A 20,481-nucleotide genomic window follows, 5' to 3' on the forward strand; every position below is an offset into this window, starting at 1 on the left:
ACGAACTTGTCCTTGGCAGACGAAAGAAGTGGAATACACAATCATCGACCGCCCGCTGTGCACTGACCCAGTTCAAGAACATAGAGAAATCGACGCTCGTAAGCTTAGCCTGTTGCACTCGTGGGCTTTGGCGCCCTCACAACACCCTCAACGAAGGAAAAAGATCGCATATATCTTGGGATTCTGAATCTACTCGAATACTCCAACTCCCAATCCTCTCCTACGTACTCCACCCTTCTTACTCACTTGTACGAGGGGGGTGTGCTCAAAAGATAAAATACGGTCCCGGAGGCAGACTTGACCCACTGACTGAGATCAATTTCCTTAAACGTCCAAACTATTTGAAAATCAACTGATTGGGAATTTCAATACATCGATCCCCTACCAATGAAATGAGGAGACTTTCAATACCACGACACACGTGCCATACACGCAGACCCACGAATGACAGCAACGACTCACGAGCAAACGAGCAACTTAACTTAACGGGTTCAGCAACCCCAGCCTCCCCCACCCCCCGGTCCACTCTGCAGGTCATTTGCTTGCATGGACGTATCGGCAAAAATACGGGGGTGGTGGAAAGAAAAGGGCCGTACAGTAAAGATCCGACGTTTTGTAGAGGAATAAGGAGGTCGAAAAGGCGTTGATAAAAAAGCACAAAAAAAGCCTGGTGTCGCCCACCTGACCCGATGACTTTCCGAGTGATCCTGGGTCGTTCACATTGCACAAGGGGGGATCCTGCGGATCCTTGTAGGAAATGTATGAATCCGAACGGCATGCACCGTGGACGAGGGGGCATACTCAACCAACAAACGACAAAAGGACCTTCTCAGTAACGGAAGCTCTCTCCCTTTCAAGCCACAGCTCGAAATAAACGGAGGAGTGCTGGCGATGGAACAGATGGCACCTCTGATTGGTTCGCTGTAATTACTCCCACTCGACCCAATCAATCAGGTCAGGAACTTTAAATTCCCGGTTCTTAGCTCTAGCTCCGTAAATAATTTTCTCGTGGCACCCGGGCCGCATGAAAGGAATGCGAATTTATAACGCATTCTGCGGGAAAATAAACCTTCAGTCCCGAGAATTAATCCCCCCCTTCATTCAGAACTACTCACCCGTAACCTCATCGCAGCACAACACGATGGCAGCTGGGTTTACGAAGATATTCGGTGTCTTGAGCGATTCTGTAAGTTTCCCGGACTTAGGGATCCTTAGCAGTCCTTCTTAATCGTCCCTTTCCAGAAACGTCGTTTAAAGAGACGAGGATCAGACGCATCTGTCGCATCCGAGCAATCCTCTGAATCCATGGCTTCCTCATCTTCCTCACTATCGACTTCGTCCTGCTCCGCTGAATCCTCGAAAGCACCCTCTTTATTACCGACTCCTTTACCCTCACCGTCGATAGGCGTTTTCGGGCTTCATGAATCTTTGGACGTGCCGGATATCGATGGAATGTATCATCATTATCCCCATCACACCTGCACCTCATCTTCATCACACTACAGTCAAGATGGAGATATCGATATCGATGCCGACCTTCTTCGAGAATGGAGCTGTAGTCCGCCCTCGGCACAATTTCAATTGAAGCGCATGGGTCGAGGTTCACGAGGACGTGCACGACCACGTCCCACATTGGCGACACCTTCACCTGAGAAAGAACGGACGGTAAGCATGGAACGTTCAACGGTTCATCAACCAGAACTTATGGTCAATTTTAGGTTCACGCTTTCACCGATTTCCAGGTACATGTAGATGCCGAGCATTATCCAGATGGCCATGGGAGGGATTGGATATGACTTTCTCTATGTCATTTCCTTTCTCCTTTTTTCTTCCATTTCTTATAGGTTATAATTTATCGGGGAAAACGACGGAATTATTGTCCTTGTATTTGTATCTTGCAGTATGAAATGCATGCCTTTCGTAGGTTTCGGAAATACGCACATGCTTGATATCGAGTGGAGGTAAGCTGCTTTCACACATTCAAAAGTCTTCAAGAAAATTGATCTGATGAAACCAATAGCATTCGAAAGCTGTGAAATAACTGGAATGTGAAGTGAATCAGCCTTATACAGTATTTTAAGAAGCCAGAGTATGCACCTTTCCCTCGAAAACCAAGCAACCGATATTCGAGTCCTTCGACCTCATTCTATCCAAAGCGCTGTTTGGCCATCTCCTGGAACATCGCCATAGTCGCACTCTCTTTGGCTTTAATGGCATCCGCCCTCTCCTTCGCAGTACCCGTCTTCTCGTTCCGTGCTTGCTCGTGCCTCTGACGAGCCGCATCGCGTCTCGCGATACTGGCAAGGAAAATTGTCAGTACTACACCGTCTTAATTCCGAAAAAACCGAGGTTCTTACTGAGCGTGGAAACTATCTCCACCACCCATCAAAGTCGACTCATCCGCTTCCAAACCCTCGTCCCCTTTTTCCCGAAACGTCCGATCATTCTCCCTCTTCATACGTTTCTTTTCCAGCATCCCTTCCCTACCCACCTCCTTCGGTCCAACCATATCTTCAATTCTCTCCTTGCCTTCCATACGTTCACGCTTTCGTTTGTGTTTCCTTTCTTCTTCTCGAATTTCCGCTGCAGTTTCCTTAGCGAGCTGCATATCGGAAGCAGAGGGTAATGTGGGTCCTAGCATACGACCTTTGTTGGGAGCAGCAGACGACGATGGTGATGATTCAGGACGGTTTTGGGTCGCTGCTCCTACAGATTCGCGAATCTGTTCGAGGGCCGCATTGTCTGCTCTAGTCGATTTAGAGGTGAACGACCATTTGTAGGATGTTTGGGAAGTTGCTGGGAGATCTGAATTCTCTATTCCTGCGTAGAGCGTACCTGTCGAACGTAAATGATTGAATAAAAAGGAAAGGAACAACAGAAGTAGGCTACACACTTGAAAGTTTCCCTCTATTCCATGCCTGTCATGGTAAGACCAAAAACTAAGTCAACGATGCGAGATAGTAGAAAAGCTATTTCTTGCCTTGACAAACTTTCGAAAATAGCTGGTGTTAATCGTTTAGCATCCTCTGCGAATACTTGATGAAACACACACCTTCTCGACTTCTCTCCCGAGAGCTCGTCAAAGTACTAGAAAAAAAAACGGTGTTATGAATAGAACTTGAAAGTGAACCGCAAGACAAGTCCAGTACCTTCCCCTTCTCATCTTTCAGCCAAACTCTAAACTCGTTACTTTTCTGGAAATAATCTGATACGGAAATCGGTGAAGCGTTGTGCGGTAACTGTCGTTGGGAAGTTGGTGAACGGGAGCGAGAGCGAGAGGGGTCGTCCCGACTTCTACCGTCTCTGCTTCTATCTCTGTCTCTATAGTGTCCCCGAGGACGAGAAGGAGTATTAAAACGATCGCCACGAGAAGACATGATAGTGGAGTACTAGTAGAGCTTGAAAGAGTTGGACACTGCAAGCGCGCGTCGTTCGACGCCTAAGCGCCGATGGGGGGGTTATTATCGTAATCTTCCCTTTCTCCGAATCTATCGAAAGGTAACGACAATGAAGCGCAGAAAATCATCGAGGTACGAACAAAGTGTCCCTTCAGATTCTAATAAACGGTGTCCTTGCGTCGTCATGGAGGGTAGTAACAGCATACATTATAGAACAACATGATAAATAGATGAATAAAGATAACCCTCGAAAAAAAAGATCAGAAAGGAATAAGATGAAAAAAGCTGAACACCACGGAGATCACATATACTTGTGCTTCTTCCGAGGACTTGGGGCTGGGGACACCACGGCGTTCACCTCCACCTCCAAATGCCACTTCACGGATAACGCCCTTGGTTGAGACGTAGATTCAACCCCGTGAGCACCCTTTTCTCCGACTTCAATATTATCCCGCACCAACGTCGCCGACCGCAACCTCCGTGATGACGATGGTGTTAAATGCCCACCTCCCTCCTCCGAATCATCGCCATCAAACTCTGGTTGATATTCGTCCTCCTCCTTGAATTCCGCATGCTCGGGGGGTCTTTCTACCTTCTCCGTCCCTTTCATCTTCCTCTTCTTACTGTTCACGGATTTGAACGTCAGCGCGACGACACTGCAAATTTCAACGTCCGCCCCAGCGGCAAGAAGTGTGTCGAACCAGAGCTACGGGTCCCAAGGGAATAATTGGCATTGTGAAGAGATAACATATGAATAGGAGCCTAGTCACACCTTTTGCGTCTCAGATGGTCTATCCCCCGGACCTTTCACTTCCACAAACTTGCATTCCCGTTTTCCATAGTCCCAAACGAACAGATCCGGTACTCCACGTGCTCGGGCAGCATAGTCTTCACAAAATAAGCGGCAGATGCTTATCAACGTCTCGGTTTTGAGGCACTAGAAAGGACGTCGGATATCAAGAAAACATCCCAAATAATAGAATGACGGAAGAGCAAACCTCAACCGCTTCCAACAAATCTTCCGGGGAACAAACGTCCCATCTGACACCCACACATAACGTATTCCGCCCGCGATAGAGGGTATCATGCCTCTCCACGATCTTCCTTGCATATCCCTCTTGGATCTCCTTTAACCTCTGTTCAATCGCGTCTTTCCTAGCATAATAGAACGAGTCTTCAGCGAGATCAAGTGGGCCAGCTTGGAATCTGGTTTCGAATGCACCAGGTATATTTGCGAAGAGGACATCCCAGAAGAGGAGGGAAAACACCGTTGTTAGGATTCTAGTTTCGGAATGGAAGCTACAAAGGATGTGGTGAGTTTTGAGGGATATCAGATAACAACGGTCGGAATGCTCATACCCGTTATAACCCCGTTTCGCGTAATATTGCAGAGCCAATTCCTCAACGGTAACCTCCCCACCTCCCTCACCTCGCCATCTTGACTTTCCTGCCCATTTCGGCGTGGAACGCATCTATCAAAGGCCCAACTCAGTTATTCCATCCCGAATGGAATACATCATTCAAAATTAGAAATGAAAGCTGGAACCTACAGCGGCCTCTGAAACCAACCTTGCTGCTTCCTCCTTTTCTGTGTCGATTGGTACAGGTACCTTCGTAAAATACGAAGTCAATTCTGCGTTCACACTACTTCCACCTCCACCCGCATCCTCAGAACCAGAAGCTGGGACTTTCAGCTTTAATGGTTGCGTTGCTTGAGTTGAATACACTCTGTGGCCAGTAAACCGTACAGAAACCGGCTTTCGCAACTCGTGTTCCACTTTGCTCCGCAAGCGTTCGGGAATTCTAAGTCGTGCTTCGAGTTTTTTGTACCGTTCGAACAGATCTGGTCGGAGCACTTCGGAAGATGAATGAGATGAGAGGGGGAAAGCAAACTAGAACGACCGCTTACCGAGATGAGTATCAGGATCATGCAACGCCTCTTCTATCCCTTCTAACGCTTGCTGAAGTACCGGTTTATCGTTTTTCTTAGTCATCACGACCGCTCTGCGTCGATACCACTCCGCACGTTTTCCCCTCCGCCAAAACTTTTGTCCTAAAAGTTTATTCAACAACCGAAGTTCTTCGTCATACTCTCGAAGTGGACCACAAGCAGCTGCAGCTTTGTACATCAAGCGCGTAAGGATATGACCTTGAGAGAAAAAAGAAGTCAGCATTATATAAAAAAAGAAACAGTGGCCGGTTCGCTCACCGGATTGAAATCTTTCCAATTCTGGTCTTCTAGCTATGTACCATTTCATTCCTTCAGCGGCAGAACAGGCATCCCACAACTCCTCCACCTGAGATTTTTCAAATATCTCTAGTATCGCCCGGGATCTTATAGCAGCTTTCGTTTCTCCTTTGGCTTCTCCATCCTTTTCACTCTCTTTCTCTTTTTTCTTCCATTTCCCTTTTCCCGGGTTGTGGTGATGTGAATCCATATCCGAATCTGGATCTGTAATCTCAGCTTCCGACATCAGTTGTTGTAGTTGGAGTGCTCGCTCGTATTCGACGAACCCGCCTCGGGTGGGCCAGATGACACTGCGATTATGGGTATATTGAGGATAAAACCGTTTCTTGAACGTTGCCAAGAGCGATGGAGTGAAGGGCTTCGGTGGCATTTCCGTGCTGGAGGGATATCATCAGAGGTAGATATCTCAGCCAAAAGAGGTAACCGACCTCCGATAATATATTATATGTAGTCGTATGGCAAGGCGGTAAAACTGTGGATTGACCCGCACACATTTGCCTGAGCAGTTTATCGTATCAGTGGGTGGGGGTGAATAAATAACGCAATACCAACCAAGCTTATCCACAGCTCTCTTGAGTAATATCTGCTCTTGGTTCCGACAATGTGCTTTGGGTTTGAGGAAACCCTTGAGGGTAGTTTGTTTGAGATCATTGCAGTCCTTCGCTGTCCCTTTGCCTTTTCGGTCGGGAGTACTTTGAGCCAAAGAAATAACGGTTTGCCCTCGAGCGTGTTCGAGTAGCGCAATAATGACATCGTCTTTCTGGTTCAATGAAGTGGAGTGTAAGTTTGCAATTATGAAAGGGCACAGATGGAAAACGAACATTGGATTTGCCAGATTTAGTACACTTGAAATCTTTAGCAAGGGCGTGTAGATCCGGAGTTGTAAGCCTATGAAGAGCTTCTTTCAACTCCAACTTGGATTCGTCGTCACAGAAAAACCAGCTGTTTGAGTCGAAATGTAGTTTCAAGGTAGATGCATCGGACCTGCCAGCAGGAATGGGTTCCGAATCGTTGTCGTCGTCCGAATCCAACGTGAGATCAATTACTTCGTGTGCTGGAGGTTCGGAACATGAGGGTTCCTTCTTGACTGAACTCGAAAGAAGTCGTGAGACCGATAGCGTGCAGAGGTCTTTAACGCTTGCCAGTAGACCATGTTCACCGGTTTCTTTCTTGAATTTCTCAATCGTTGAGATTGGGTGCCATTGACCGGGGTTTCGTTGAAGTAATCGGCTCAGAGTATACTTTGATAGGTCTCAAAAGTAAACAGTTAGTATCTCAAGAAGACAAAAAGAAAAAATGGACGTATAACGCACAAGGCAGTTGCGAAAATGCTCGCAAAATCCGTCTTTCCTCGTCACTCAGCAGCTCCAATTCATGGTCGATTATCTCGTTCATGATTTCTGCAGCAGATAATTCAACTTGAGCATTCACTTAAATAGCGTGAGACTGGCATGTCACTGGCCGAATAATGCACCTTCGAATACAGCAACGTAGGCTGAAGTTCTCTTTGTCCTTTTGTGCCATTGTTGTCGCCGTTGTTCCTCCTGAGATTCTTCTTCAACCTGCTCCTTCCCTTCTATCTCTTGAGGGGTTTCGTTCTCGTCGACGAGCTCTTCCACGTCTTTAGGAGTCGAATCTTCAAAACCAAAAATAAGCTCGAATGTTCGGCTCATCTCCCTCGACCTCGTCGCCGAGGGAATTTGAAATTTGGAACAAGACGCGAACCGTGGGCAAAATCCCAATCGCGGTTGGGCATCACATCATGTGATGCCGTTTTCCGTTACCACCATCCTGTCTCGACGTCGATGCAACACTCCACCTCACAGCTGGCGGAGACCATTCTCTTCCTCACTATGTCTCAACAAAGACCACTACAAGACTCTCGGAGTAAATCCTACAGCTAGTAAAGCACAAATTAAGGTGGGCAAACGACGCAGGGGAAGACGTCATGCTAATGGGATTGTATAGTCGCATTTCTACCAGGTGTGCGATATGCCATTTCATTGACCCTTTTGACTAACTGTATTTATAGCTGAGCAAGAACCACCATCCAGACGTATCGAAAGACCCGAAATCCAAAGAGATATTCACCAAAGTGAGCGAGGCGTATTCGGTCTTGAGTGATGACCGAGAGAGGTGCGTCATTCGACCTTGCACGCCTTGTTGTGTTGACAAGAATCCTCAAGGCGTGCATACGACCGGAAGCTTGCATCACCGACCGGCCGCCACACATCCAGCTACTCTGGGCCCTCCTCGAGTGCAGCGTGGAATGCCGAGTGGACGGAAAGGCGGAGGCCAGGAGCAACGTACGCGTGGAGGGGTGGCTTACGAACCAGTAGCCACGGTTCAAGATCGAAATATCCAGGTGGGTCTCAGCATTCGCCACCACCTCATAAGGAGACATCAAGTGGTAATGGAAGCAGAAGTGGAGGACATTACGACGGATTTCGGTTCCACGACAGCTCTGCCTATGGAGCACATTTGAATTCAGCACCCGATCGTTCTGCTTACCGAAGACGTGCAGACGCAGCACACATGGCGAGAGAGCAAGTCGAAGGTGTTTCGAGTACTTGGAGAGCTCTACAAGTCCTTCTTGCTCTTGGATTGGTGTCTATGATTGTGGGCAGGACTACAGATGAAGAAAGGCGAGTCTCGTATGTCCTTCACTCATATATTTAAGCTCATTGCTCCTAGACACCGTCAAGCTTCGTACTCGTCACCGGCAGCACCCTCTAACTCTACGTCGTCGCCGCCGAACGAGAGGCAGTGAAATGCCCTCCTGTAGTACCTTTGCTAGACGCCAGATCGAAATCCCTTTCCGAAGCATTAAGGATGCAGGAGGTCTCGATGTACACTAGATACACTGTGTTTAATCGGATTTAACTCTTCTGCTAGCTTTGCTTGTCTTTGCAGAATCCATTTCTTTCAACCACTATCGCCTGGTCGCTTGCTGTGTTACGAGGTTACGAATTCAATGGAGAAATGGCAGCAGCTTTTCTAAATATGATTTATTCTTGTCGACTATCAACCTCGTTTGCAATGACTCCAAAAACGTGGGTGTCAAACCAGTATAACCCAGGTAGTACTAATAGCCGCTTCTTCAGGTAGTAGGATGCGGCAAGGTGTTTTACTGCTGTCCCCTCGCAGAAAAGGGGAATGTCACCACCAGTGGAAGGTCAGGTCGTTATCACCGGCTCCAATACAGGTTGGATATGAAGCTACAAAACAACTCGCGATCAGATGCGCTGGGAAGTTGATCATCGGCTGTATGAGCAAGAAGAAAGGTCAAGAAGCGTTAGAGAGTGAGTGTTCTTTAGTTGAACGATCAATAAAGCCTCATGACCGCACCCAGGATTGAAAGCCTAAACGAAATTCGTGGACGTCGAATGTGGACTATGGACTTGTCAAAGCGGTCAAAGGCAAGATTGACAAACTCGACAGTCATGCTTGGCGAAAATGCGGCTCTAGCAGCGACGAAATACACCATTACTCCCGATGGCTGGGAACGAAGGTATGTTGTTCGATATCATATCGTTCACAAGCTCACCAAGAAACGTCAACAAACCGTTTTAAGGGCTTGTTTCCACACACACACACACCCTCTTGTCGCCGTTTTTGCATAAGATTTGCACGGTGATGTCGTAGAGAAGCACGGCTTCACTCAGACATTACATGCTATGGAGATGGTACAAGCGTTCTCGCACCAAATATGGGCCTAGTTCAAGCAGAATGAGGAACCGTTGTACCACTGGTTCGTAAATCAGCTCACTTTCGCTCCTTGTTGCCAATCTAATCAACCTCGCCTATCCACTTGAGAAGCAGACCTAGGTGAACTGTAAAGAAGCGATAAGGTTCACTGCAATGGTATACCATGTTCCTAAGGTGTAGAATGCATGGGGCCGGACAAGAACATATTCACAATTTGTCGCGATAGGATTGAAATAACTCCGTAGCACCTGGACCAGCTGCCAACGTTTTAGACCGCCCTGGTGGTGCTCAGGACACGAGGCGAACCTCGACTAGGCTTTCCCCCTCATTTTCAATCATCATTCCAAAAATGTGTATCCGGAGACCTGAAAAGCCCGGCGTCAAAGAGGAACAGCACATATATCATAATTGCGAACTCATTCAGAACTTTCTTCCAGAGATGGTCGGACGACCAAATCTGCGCTGTAATAGGTTCTCTGGTTTGGAAGGCTCTTGCTGATTTGTTTACTTTCCAGAGGTGTAGGCATCCGCCTTGTTCGCAGAGGAACCAGAACTCCGGGTTGAGGAATGGTCTGGTACGGCCTATAAAAGGGCAACCACAAGTCCTTGAGTTGTTCACACAAACTACCTTCCACAGTCACCACCCCCTCACATACACCTAACATTTCTGCCTACGTTGCTCCCTACGGTGACACCCTCCCCGAGGAAGGCGTCATTGGTCGTGGCTACGCTCTCAGATCTAAAAGCGGACGCGTAGAGTTCAGAGTTAATGACGGCGGTAACCTCCAGGTCACCGCCAACGTCAAGATTCCTAAATGGTAAAAACGCGTCTTGGGTGATGATGCAAGGCAACGACAACTGCTGCGGCTACACAGCTGGTCGTGACGCGATGTGGGCTACCGAGACCAACGGAAGTGACCACCCATACAACCTTTTCTGCCAGGACGACGGAAACTTGGTAGTCTATGCCAAGGGCGGTCGACCTATCTGGGCCACCAACACTGGCGGCTCGATCACTAAATTGGTGGTGAGTGGGATGGCCCTCTAATGGAACCTAAAACACAGTATCTGACTGTATTGTTACTTTAGTTCACAAACAGATACACGCTGTAAACTAATGTTACATGGATTTGTATTGTACTACCAAATACCCGTTTCGAGCAGTACGATGGCACAACAATGTGGAGACAGTGTGGTAAGTATGTCTAATCAATCCGGCATCGAATGATTATGATACTTTGTTCTAGCAACTCAAGAAACGGGAAGCGAAGGCGAGGAGGATAGGTGTGGTAACCTTCGAATGCTGGGATATTGGATTGCAAGCCAAGGTAGTGAAATTTGTTCTCTGAACATGTACCAATGGTCTAACAACTTAGATCCTTCAGTCAAATATTCAGCTTCATTGTAAGACTTTTCGTATATAGACATCCAAGTCCAAAACACGATCCATGAAATTCAACTCGAATCAATTCCAACACGTCCGAGTTTCATTTCTGTAAGTGTCACACTGCACAGCGTATGCTGAAAAACCGTATGTACTTTAAAACTCGTTTTTCACAAAAAAGAAGATTTTAAGCCAAAAGATCGGTCCATGTCCTTAACCAGTACAAATCATGCTCCTTCGTAATCAACCCTCTCGGTTTCACCCCATCTGGCCACGCAATAGTTCCCCCAAACGAGATCCCTGATGGATATCTCGCCTTCCCATCTTTCCCCGCCCAATCGAAATCAACCAACGCCACTCGTATCTCCCTCTCCTCCTCCGATTCACCTTTATGACGATGAGCCTTACCCTCGAGAATCTGAACCATAATGTTCGTCGGCCTCAGGTCCCCAAAAACATAATTGTTCATATGCAGTGAATCAACCGCACGCCGTAGATGCTCCGCAATCTGCCTTGCATCCGAAGCTGTGCCTGTGAGATCGTACAGAGTCACCGCGTTGGATATATATTCCATCACGATCATCCGCCAATAAAAAAGCCCGGGGGCCACGTCGTTGCCGTCTTCTTCTACTTGGTACGGCTCAAAATCGTAATGATACAGTTTAGGAGCTAATCCTGCAGATTTGAGGAGGTTATGAGCAGCAGCGCAATAACGTCGTGTGAATTTGACGAGGACTGGAACGGACGAGCTGTCAGGGGTGTCTACTGTGCCAGTCCAGATGTTTTTGCCCAACATATGGAGATTCGAATAGTTAATCCTTTTCAGTTGTCCATCTAGGGTAGTAAACGTGTTCCGGAGCGGGAGGTATCGTTTCGGTAGACATGGAAGGAGGGAGAGAAGGTCCTTGTAATATTCCGTTAGGACGTTGATAGAACGACGGAGACAAGCAAAGAGCTTGGCTATGTTCTCGAAAACCGCACCGGGATCGCTGGGCATGCTAGTACACACATAGAATCCCGTGAGGTATTCGATTGAGGGGTGCATGCTTGGACAAGCTGCACCCACGACGGAGATGTGAGAACCAGAAACGACGACGAGAAAACAGGGTAGAGATATGGTTTTGCGTACATCGTCGAGCTTTAAAGAACTCGTTTCAGGGGAAGATTCGCTAAGACCGGAACGAAATAACGCACCGAAGCGAGGCGCATGCATTTCGAATATAACGTTTCGCATCTTCCCATCAACTGAACCCCGATATCATCTTCGCTGAGGAAGATAAGCGCAGGATAGATGCCTTCAACTAGGAGAAGACCGTCGAATGCAGCTCCCTCTTTTGTCCTCTTCAACAATTGGTAGCCCAGCATCTTTTCAATTGCCTGAAGCTTCTTCGCCTTCTTCGTCGGTTCATCCATATTCTTCGACCCGAAAACCTGCCAACACGTTGACGAAAATTCCACCGCCTCTGAATACAGCTCTGGTGGGATGTCTAAATCCGGATCATGCATACCCAGTAAAAACCGGTCAAAAGCAGGATGAAGAATCGCAATGGGAATCTCCTTAAACGGGTCCTCTCCCTTCCGACGCTTTGCAATCACATCTATCCGTTCCTCGAATCCTTGATCCCCCAGAGAATCAAGCCATTCGCGATGTTTGGCGCGATTTTCTTCAAATTTAATATCGAGAAGTTCAGAACACAAGAGATCGATTGTTCCTTCCGCTTCTCACAAGTTAACTTTTCAGAAGCTGGGATTGGACTTGGGACTTACTCGCCTTCTGGAGCCCCCTTGAGCGATACGATAAGGTGGAGAGATTCATCTTCCGGCAAGTCGAGATAGATTTCGCCCATGTTTCCTGATTCGGAGCTGATGGTCATGACATGTTCTTTGAGGTCTGTATAAGTTGTTGAAGTGTTTTCGTTGAATCGAGCATCGTTTCGAGAAATTGATGGATCGAGCTCATTGTGAACATTGGGGTCAATTCAAAGGCCCTTTGTAGAGAGAGAGGGGAAAGCCTTACCTTCCACACATCTAAGGCGACGATTTCCGAAGGCTTGACATCTCGATTCTGATGGGCGAGTTCTTTGGCAATGGCGTTTCTGATGTCTTCAAAGTTGTGACTCGGTTCGAAATTGATGCAGAAAATGCGCTTGGTCACGACGGTGGGAGCACCCGTTACGTCTATGCACCAGAGCTGAGCTTGAGGCATCGATGTGGAATCACACAAGTTAGACCTGTAACCGTGACGGGTTAGGTATGGACCGGTCCTATAGCCAATTTAAATACCCCGTGAAATGACCACTTACAATCCTAATAATCCAGATGCTCGTCCCGACTAAACTTAAGAGATTTTGCTCAAATTTACCTTCCAGTCAGGTATTCATCGACGTAGAAATTTAAAGAAGGTCTGGTCCTTGCTGTATTACATACACTAAAAGATAATTATGACCGCTTACACGTAATTATTTCACGCCTGGCGGAGTTTGAATAAGTCGTGATAATTGATCATTTCTATTTAGACTCGCAACAGTCCGTATACACCGCCAATAGTTGAATAGATAACTGACATATGTGCTACTTTATATAATCACCATCTGTCTCCACATATGTTCAAGATATGTAGAGTCACATGACAATGCCATAAATACTCAGCACAAATGTTTCCAGTGGTCCTCCTGCCCTACTCCTACATACATTGACCTTTGGTAGGTAAAATATGCCATTTGGACCCATTTCCATCACGGGAGGAACAAGGGACGCCAGAATTTCCTTTGCTGGACTGTGTTACGGCATTATTACGGCATGGTCAACATATGTTCACGATATATTGAGTTTATGGGATATATATAAAGTAGCACATATCTGTACAACATGGGCCGGTTTTGGTGGTGTAGGGGAACCTTACTGATGCCGAGTCCAAATTAGGAGAGCGGAGTGTGAAAAGAACTAGCGCGGAGTTTGCAAGAACAGCTGGCCACGAGCCTAATTTCTACTGTATTGTTTATATATTTACTGAAATCTGAAATGAAATTTACGGTTTCGGCAAATCCCTTGGATGTTTCCTTGCTCGCTAGGGAGTGAACTTCATTCACACTTGTGGGTAGTGGTATGCATCTTAGTAGACATAGAATGCCAAACATCATGAAGGTATGTCATATAAGCGAAGGATAGAGAAAGCAATACAAGTTTGTTCCTTTACTCTTCTTCTTCCTCGTTACCGCCCTCCTTCTTGGCGGCAGCAGCAGCACGCTTTCTCTTGACACGACCAGGTCCTCCACCGCCGAGGGGAGAAGTGAAGGCAAAGTCGATGTGCTTTTGGGAGTCAAGTCGAACGACGAAAGAGGGAACGTTGACGATTTGCTTGCCAACACTGAAAGGTATGAGGAACGAATCAGTGTTAAGTTACTGTTGAAAGGATAATCTGAACACGTATCACGCACCGGATGTGCCGTTGCCTGATCAAAACTCGGGCATGATGAATGGATTTAGCAAGACCGCTCTTGAAAACCTGAGTCTGCAATCTTCTCTCCAAGAAATCCTCGATCTTCAGAGCCAACACGTAATCGAGACGCATACGCGACTCGTCGAGCACACCAATTCGGACCAGACGACGAATCAAGGCATTACCCTCGAAAAGACGTTTAGGATCTTTGTCATCGAGTTTGAGCAATTCACGAGCTGCACGACGAATTTTGGAAAGAATAAGGGCGATACGCCAGATTTCACGCTTGTTACGAAGACCGTACTCGCCAGCGAGCTAGAAGCATCGGGGGAAATGAAATGGAGGGCTGATGGAACGTTCAGTTAACACATACCTTGAGCTCGGAATCGAGACGAGCGGATTCGAAAGGTCGACGAGGGACCTTGTAGCTGTTTTAGGTGGGGGCAAGGCTTTTTCGTCAGCGCTGTTGCACACCCTCCACAATAAAGTGGATCTTGAAGATCCTATAGGAAAAGGAATGCTCACGTCTTGCTGTGGTTTCGGGGCGCCCTACACGAGAGATCAACACAGATAGAACGAGTAAGAACAATATCGACGACATTACCTGGGCATTTTGGTCTTGAGGAAAGTCGAGAAAAGGCGCTCCGACGAGCCAAATAACTTGCAAGTTGCGGGTGAGTAAAGGCCAAACCTTAGCAAATAGGATAAAGTTTCAGAGGTACAAGCCGTGAGAAACAACTGGGTAGTTGATTCCAAGCCACTCGGGGGTTGCCGAGCCCAGATTTTGCAAGGCAACCCAAGGCAGTCAAGGACGTCGACCAAGCCTGTGAGTACACCACCGCTAACGTCTTGCTGCAGTAAAATCTAAACATTCCCTCTCCTAGTCTTCAAGATGCCTCACTCATTCGGTTACAGAGCGCGCACGCGCCACATGTTCAAAAGAGGGTTCAAAGGTGCGCGATAGTACGAATCGTAGGATGAAATAAATCGCTCACTCACTGTACCATAGATCATGGCCCAGTCAAACTGTCTACCTTCTTGATCAATTACCGTGTCGGTGACATCGTTGACATTAAGGCTAACGCAGCACAACAAAAGGGTATGCCCCACAAATACTACCATGGGTGTGTAATCCTTTACTGGGATGAAAGAGGGAAGTTTACTCACTTAGTGGTCACTTGTAGGCGAACAGGCATTGTTTATAATGTCACCCCCACCGCTGTCGGCGTCATCGTCTACAAGGTCGTTGGCAACAGATACATTGAGAAGCGGGTGAACCTTCGTGTTGAGCACATTAGACACTCTGCGTGCAGACAAGAGTTTTTGGACCGGGTGAAGGCAAACCATGCCGCTCACGTCAAGGCAAAGACCTCCGGTGGTGCGTTCTCATGATTGTGTCTTGTCCATTAAGCCAGAAACGCTCACGAATGCTCATTTATAGAACGTGTCAACCTTCGTCGTATTCCCGCTCTCCCCCGTGGTTCACGCACCGTTTCGACAGCAGACAACACTCCCCAGACCATGCGGCCTGTGCCATACGAGACAACGATTTAGAAATTGACTTCCTTTTTGTCATCGATTGCATATTCCTTCCCTCCGCATATATCGTCAATTACCTCCCATGTCGTGTATGTATTCCCAATGCTCATGCCACTGCTTGAACACGAAACTGCGCAAAGTCAAACGTGGAATATTTATAGTAGATGGCTTGCTATGAACTTCGTAGTCAACGGTATAAATGACCATTCAAAAACAAATCCGTTAGTAGTGTCGTATCTATAGGACTACAAGAAAGAAACTACTGTCCCTGAATTTTCGGCTTATGCTGTTGAAGTGACCGAGCAACCTTACAACATCTAGACCAATTGATATAGCGCTTGATCCCACTTCACTTTGACCTTGATGTTACTCTGGCCTGGACAAAAAGCGCTGTATGTCGAAGTAGTGCAAGAATTTATCACCGCTCCATCTAAATGGATTTCACCCACTTGGACAAGTTGATCGATTGGGGTACTCAACGGCTCAACGCAGATATCGACATCAATGCATCAACGGTCGAAGATGAGCCTTTTTGGTCTCTTTCGAACAACACAAAAGCCAACAACCAGTCGGGTATGAGATTAGAACTACACTGCCAATTGTTGAACAGATAGCTGGCATATCTGCTACTTTATATAATCACCATCTATCTCCACATATGTTCACGATATGTAGAGTCACATGACAATGCCATAAATACTCAGCACAAATGTTTCCAGTGGTCCTCCTGCCCTACTCCTGCATACATTGACCTTTGGTAGGTAAAATATGCCATTTGGACCCATTTCCATCACGGGAGGAACAAGGGACGCCAGAATTTCCTTTGCTGGACTGTGTTACGGCATTATTACGGCATGGTCAACATATGTTCACGATATATTGAGTTTATGGGATATATATAAAGTAGCACATATCTGTACGACATGGGCCGGTTTTGGTGGTGTAGTCGTAAGGTACGTGTCTCAATACTCAAGCACCGCATAATAAGGGGGATAATAGTCCGGCTACAACATTTCAGTTCCTCCTTTCATGGCAGCGGTAGGATCCTTGGGAACCATTGTGACAACAGGAGGTTGTCGTGGGGGAAAATCAAAAGCTTTATAGTAATGCACGCCCTCTTCCATCCCTTCTCTTCCACCATGGCTTCGGGAAACTAGATTCAGCCAAACGATGATTGAGAGAAGAGAACGATCACTCACGCTACATCAAAATGTTCTTGCATATCAGTGAACGTCATTCGCCCTCGATCTTGCGGTGTATCTTTGCAATGACCGCAACGCCAGGGTCGCTCTTCTGGTATCTGGACTATCCGTCGCACAGGCATGCATTCCGACGTTCGTGCAAGAGCCGCATCGTCGTCAGACACTTTTTGCCATGCGACGGTTCCGTCTCCCCAGTGTTTAGCGAAGCAATGCTGTACCTGCAAGGGGAGGACGTCAGTTAACCCAACCTAGTCCAAGGAATTGAGACTTACTGCCGTTCGCCACGTAAGAACGGGAAACCTCCTCTCCCCATCACATTTTGCGCCATAAGTACACTTCAAACAAACTACTCTCGGATCGGCAGCATCAAGCTGCTCTGTCGTCGTGTGGAGCGACATACCACACGCTTTGAGGATGTTCTGAACGGTTCGCGAAGCCTTCTGGTCAAACGCAACCCATTTTGTGGACCATTTTCTTCTTCTGAAACCTTTGAACTCATTGTCGGCCCTCAAACAAGGTGCACGTTGGACCTCTTTGTCGATGGGATCCTGTTTCTCGCCGTCTGCGAAATTGTACCGACAAGCCCTCCTCTCAAGCGTGTTGCATGGGTGATGGAGGAACTCGGGGAACCACATACATGGATAGTGGCGTTCCGGCCATTCATCAAACTCGCAATGGAAGGAAGATGTGCACGATAAAACGCAGATGGCAAGCCTGAGATGTTGAGGTCGAGCATACCACAAATCGCCTGCCATGGGAAACGGGAGAAGTCGAACGAGTTCATCCTGTTTCTCTCCTTGCCATCGTCTCAGGAAGGCCGGGAAACCTAGCATTGGCTGACCGAATGACTGATCGTTAACAACTACGTCTGACGGTTCCTCGACCACGGTTTTGACTGGATTCCAGAACCACACGTCGATTGGGTTTGGAATAAATTCTCCTACTAGGTGTTGGTCTGTTCGATATGACACCCATTCAGCGGTAGCATGATGTCGGCGTTCCCAGACAAGCTTCTGTCGTTCTTCTCGAAGACGGTAGGCCCTCACAGTTTCCATATATGTCACCAGGTCGCTCTTGATCTGATCCCAGTCTGTTCAGAGCGGTTATGTTTAATAATGCATTTGAAAACAGAGGAGGCACTTACTTCTATCAGTCAGCGGCTTCGGCTGCTTGACGAACTGATGGTGATCCCAAAGAGGAAAGCACACAGCCGAAGACCAAGGTCGTTGTAGCTGGTCCAGCAATAACAGTTCAGGCTCGTAGCCTTCCGCCTTTAACTTTTTCTTGAGGCTAATTCAATTGGTCAGTCTGGCATGATCCAATGCTCAGTGCTACTGGTGTCTTACGCATCGCTCCTCTTGCTTCTGATGTCATCGAGCTCCTGTTGACGTACATCTTGGAGGTTCTCTGTCCACTTGGCCCACAACCGCGCGTTCTAAGGGGGATAAAGTTATAGTCGCCACGAGAAAGCACTTTCAAGACTCCGAACCTGATTACGAGTTACGAGTTGTACTTTCCTTTCCTCAATAAATGCCAGTCTAGCTGCTTCGCCTCGTAGGGTATGTCGTTGAAGTTCTTCCAGGAATCCATTCACCTTTGCGGCAACACAAACAGTCCCTGCCAAATCCAAGAATACGTCAGACCGGTCTCCGGCAAAGAACAAGTTAAGGACACACGAGCTGAACCACCCCATTCCGCACAAGGAACACAATCTTGGATAATCTTTTTGATCTCTTCCTCCTCCTCCGACCTCTCTACATCCGACAAGCTTTGAAAAATCAGCATCTACTTGACAGTGGAGAAAAGCAAGGAGCGTTACCGGTGCTTAGCACATTTTGCACACAGTCTAACGCGGAGAAAAAAGTTGACATTGCGTATATTGGGAATTGAACAACCCTGGGAATCGCCTCAGTTAAGTCTCGCTCGGAGGAAGTTCTGACAGCTTACATGGCACTCTTTATCGTATATAAGACTCGCCCATGCCGGATATGATATGTCTCTCGGGCACGAAATGTCCGCCACATTTAAGAACGCTGTCTTCCATATCGTCGTCGCAGATCTGCGAAGAACTGGAGGATTATTGTCAACTACGAGGATACACAAGGGCTAAGACGGAGAAAGCATACGGAGATTCCTCAAGTCCCTGCTCGTCCTTGCAAGTTGAAGGATATCTGATGGTAGTAAGTGGCCAAAAATCTGACGGTGGAAACAATTAGTTCCCGGGATCGAATGGTGACACCGGTGTCGGTGATGCTGTTAGCACGCGTCGACTCACTTCAAAAAGAAGATCAAGAGGTAAAGATGGTAGCAAATGGAGTTTCGCTGAACGTTTGAAAGAAATGACACGCGTTTTGGGCTTTTCACTGTACGGTTCAGGTTTGACATCTGACGGTTGGGTTTGACAGCTGGAAGAGGTTCTGTTTGTGGGCGTGATTTTGAAGGTTTTTTGTGAGGATGTGTTCTTCTGCTTTTCGTGCGTTTGGATTAGAAGGTCGACGACGGTTGGAGCCATGTCGGTACAAGGGTGACCATGAAGGGATGGTGCAAAAAAGAACGCGTCGTCAGGTCACAAAGTGACACCACGCGATTATAGAAAGTAACGTAAGACCTGGACACCGCAACCCTATCGCGCTATTCTCTGGCAAAGTCCACAGCAGCTCAATATTAATGTTCGACTTCGCCTACCCCGAGGGCAGCACCTTGATCCTTACTTGCGGCTTGACCCTCTGGACTCTGCCAAGTTCTGGAAAATAGATAAAAATCTGGGTAAGCTGTACTTCTTGAACTTGAAGATTACTAGGTCAGTGCGAGTCATTGTCCGGTTTTTAATCCTTCATCCTCTGGTTCAAATTGGCTCCTCAGTTGAGTTGGTTTGGTCGCTTTAGGTACCAGGTACCAGCCAAGAGTGCCGCCAAGTTTCTCAAATATTTTAATGCGTTCAATGAAGACCTTCCGTCGGAACCTGCAGCTGCTCCTTGGGTAGCCTAGGCCCTAGCGAACAGCAAATGTCACTTATTTACAACATGCCTGGGTACAAATCTCATGGACCCGGAATTTTTCGCATCCATTTCCAAAGAATTACTGCTTCTGCTCCCGCTGTAACACGCCCTTCCACTTGAACGAGTCATTAATGCTCCAACACATCGAGGTTCGACATTATTCTCGGAATGTGAGGGGGCGTTGGGGTGGCGTCCTACACCCACCTTGTTCGCGGCTCTCTAAAAGGGGTCTGAAGACTACATTCAACTCGTCGAGTTATCCAAAACACAGAGCTAACTGTCTCACTTGATAACTACCATCTCTTACGTTCACCCCTACGCTTTCTGGAACGCTCATCGTATTCTCGGTGTCCATTCTCATCTCTGATCGATGGTTAGAGACCTGCCACTAAACACCAATGCATAAAACACTTGTCAGGCCATTCATTGGCTAGAACTTCCTGTAGTCTTCTGACTACTATGTATCAAATGATGTCCGGAATGGTGATTGTCCAACACGGTTTAACCAATGACCCGAAACAACCGGAACTCTTGTTGTATCCAGTCTAACATAAATACCTGACC

At 47.3% G+C, this 20,481-nt stretch overlaps 9 protein-coding genes across 11 annotated transcripts; 4 read left to right on the top strand and 5 right to left on the bottom strand.

Moving 5' to 3' along the window:
* Positions 1 to 972: 972 nt before the first annotated feature.
* On the top strand, positions 973 to 1,871 carry E1B28_001863 (uncharacterized protein). Its single transcript, XM_043147836.1, has 2 exons — positions 973 to 1,186; positions 1,243 to 1,871. Exons 1-2 carry the CDS (start codon positions 1,025 to 1,027, stop codon positions 1,750 to 1,752), a joined length of 672 nt encoding a protein of 223 aa, XP_043016550.1. The 5' UTR covers positions 973 to 1,024; the 3' UTR covers positions 1,753 to 1,871.
* On the bottom strand, positions 1,855 to 3,425 carry E1B28_001864 (uncharacterized protein). Its single transcript, XM_043147837.1, has 8 exons — positions 3,150 to 3,425; positions 3,053 to 3,087; positions 2,981 to 3,002; positions 2,894 to 2,918; positions 2,358 to 2,835; positions 2,098 to 2,297; positions 1,942 to 2,041; positions 1,855 to 1,881 (listed from the first exon to the last, which is right to left on the bottom strand). The coding sequence occupies exons 1-6, from the start codon at positions 3,375 to 3,377 to the stop codon at positions 2,147 to 2,149; spliced, it is 939 nt and encodes a 312-aa protein (XP_043016551.1). The 5' UTR covers positions 3,378 to 3,425; the 3' UTR covers positions 1,855 to 1,881; positions 1,942 to 2,041; positions 2,098 to 2,146.
* A 121-nt stretch (positions 3,426 to 3,546) lies between these two features.
* E1B28_001865 (uncharacterized protein) lies at positions 3,547 to 7,367 on the bottom strand. Its single transcript, XM_043147838.1, has 12 exons — positions 7,121 to 7,367; positions 6,960 to 7,046; positions 6,468 to 6,898; positions 6,199 to 6,406; positions 6,075 to 6,144; positions 5,608 to 6,023; positions 5,308 to 5,547; positions 4,949 to 5,253; positions 4,758 to 4,870; positions 4,397 to 4,697; positions 4,171 to 4,335; positions 3,547 to 4,104 (listed from the first exon to the last, which is right to left on the bottom strand). Exons 1-12 carry the CDS (start codon positions 7,317 to 7,319, stop codon positions 3,700 to 3,702), a joined length of 2,940 nt encoding a protein of 979 aa, XP_043016552.1. The 5' UTR covers positions 7,320 to 7,367; the 3' UTR covers positions 3,547 to 3,699.
* A 45-nt stretch (positions 7,368 to 7,412) lies between these two features.
* E1B28_001866 (uncharacterized protein) lies at positions 7,413 to 8,668 on the top strand. The gene is made up of 5 exons (XM_043147839.1): positions 7,413 to 7,566; positions 7,615 to 7,629; positions 7,679 to 7,782; positions 7,833 to 8,291; positions 8,341 to 8,668. Exons 1-5 carry the CDS (start codon positions 7,414 to 7,416, stop codon positions 8,414 to 8,416), a joined length of 807 nt encoding a protein of 268 aa, XP_043016553.1. The 5' UTR covers position 7,413; the 3' UTR covers positions 8,417 to 8,668.
* Positions 8,669 to 8,984: 316 nt separating this feature from the next.
* Positions 8,985 to 9,269, top strand: E1B28_001867 (uncharacterized protein; the record flags this gene model as incomplete). Its single annotated transcript, XM_043147840.1, has 2 exons — positions 8,985 to 9,157; positions 9,221 to 9,269. The coding sequence occupies 2 exons, from the start codon at positions 8,985 to 8,987 to the stop codon at positions 9,267 to 9,269; spliced, it is 222 nt and encodes a 73-aa protein (XP_043016554.1).
* A 1,563-nt stretch (positions 9,270 to 10,832) lies between these two features.
* On the bottom strand, positions 10,833 to 13,144 carry E1B28_001868 (uncharacterized protein). 3 transcript variants are annotated; one of them, XM_043147841.1, is made up of 5 exons: positions 13,042 to 13,144; positions 12,756 to 12,969; positions 12,510 to 12,693; positions 11,933 to 12,456; positions 10,833 to 11,876 (listed from the first exon to the last, which is right to left on the bottom strand). In XM_043147841.1, the coding sequence occupies exons 2-5, from the start codon at positions 12,942 to 12,944 to the stop codon at positions 10,926 to 10,928; spliced, it is 1,848 nt and encodes a 615-aa protein (XP_043016555.1). In that variant the 5' UTR covers positions 12,945 to 12,969; positions 13,042 to 13,144; the 3' UTR covers positions 10,833 to 10,925. The 3 variants fall into 3 exon arrangements, with proteins under 3 accessions (XP_043016555.1, XP_043016557.1, XP_043016556.1); XM_043147843.1 differs by having other exon boundaries at positions 12,506 to 12,693; XM_043147842.1 differs by having other exon boundaries at positions 11,933 to 12,693.
* Positions 13,145 to 13,812: 668 nt separating this feature from the next.
* Positions 13,813 to 14,878, bottom strand: E1B28_001869 (uncharacterized protein). Its single transcript, XM_043147844.1, has 5 exons — positions 14,782 to 14,878; positions 14,703 to 14,726; positions 14,551 to 14,605; positions 14,176 to 14,492; positions 13,813 to 14,105 (listed from the first exon to the last, which is right to left on the bottom strand). The coding sequence occupies exons 1-5, from the start codon at positions 14,787 to 14,789 to the stop codon at positions 13,931 to 13,933; spliced, it is 579 nt and encodes a 192-aa protein (XP_043016558.1). The 5' UTR covers positions 14,790 to 14,878; the 3' UTR covers positions 13,813 to 13,930.
* An 83-nt stretch (positions 14,879 to 14,961) lies between these two features.
* E1B28_001870 (uncharacterized protein) lies at positions 14,962 to 15,987 on the top strand. The gene is made up of 5 exons (XM_043147845.1): positions 14,962 to 15,003; positions 15,062 to 15,130; positions 15,187 to 15,301; positions 15,362 to 15,555; positions 15,619 to 15,987. Exons 2-5 carry the CDS (start codon positions 15,070 to 15,072, stop codon positions 15,729 to 15,731), a joined length of 483 nt encoding a protein of 160 aa, XP_043016559.1. The 5' UTR covers positions 14,962 to 15,003; positions 15,062 to 15,069; the 3' UTR covers positions 15,732 to 15,987.
* Positions 15,988 to 16,576: 589 nt separating this feature from the next.
* E1B28_001871 (uncharacterized protein) lies at positions 16,577 to 19,473 on the bottom strand. The gene is made up of 11 exons (XM_043147846.1): positions 19,194 to 19,473; positions 19,045 to 19,114; positions 18,866 to 18,987; positions 18,738 to 18,814; positions 18,595 to 18,686; positions 18,408 to 18,535; positions 18,265 to 18,353; positions 18,063 to 18,208; positions 17,191 to 18,008; positions 16,916 to 17,136; positions 16,577 to 16,859 (listed from the first exon to the last, which is right to left on the bottom strand). Exons 1-11 carry the CDS (start codon positions 19,428 to 19,430, stop codon positions 16,721 to 16,723), a joined length of 2,139 nt encoding a protein of 712 aa, XP_043016560.1. The 5' UTR covers positions 19,431 to 19,473; the 3' UTR covers positions 16,577 to 16,720.
* Positions 19,474 to 20,481: the final 1,008 nt, after the last annotated feature.

This window comes from Marasmius oreades, chromosome 1 (genome assembly GCF_018924745.1).
Source record: "Marasmius oreades isolate 03SP1 chromosome 1, whole genome shotgun sequence".
In the NCBI taxonomy this organism is placed as follows: Eukaryota; Fungi; Basidiomycota; class Agaricomycetes; order Agaricales; family Marasmiaceae; genus Marasmius; species Marasmius oreades.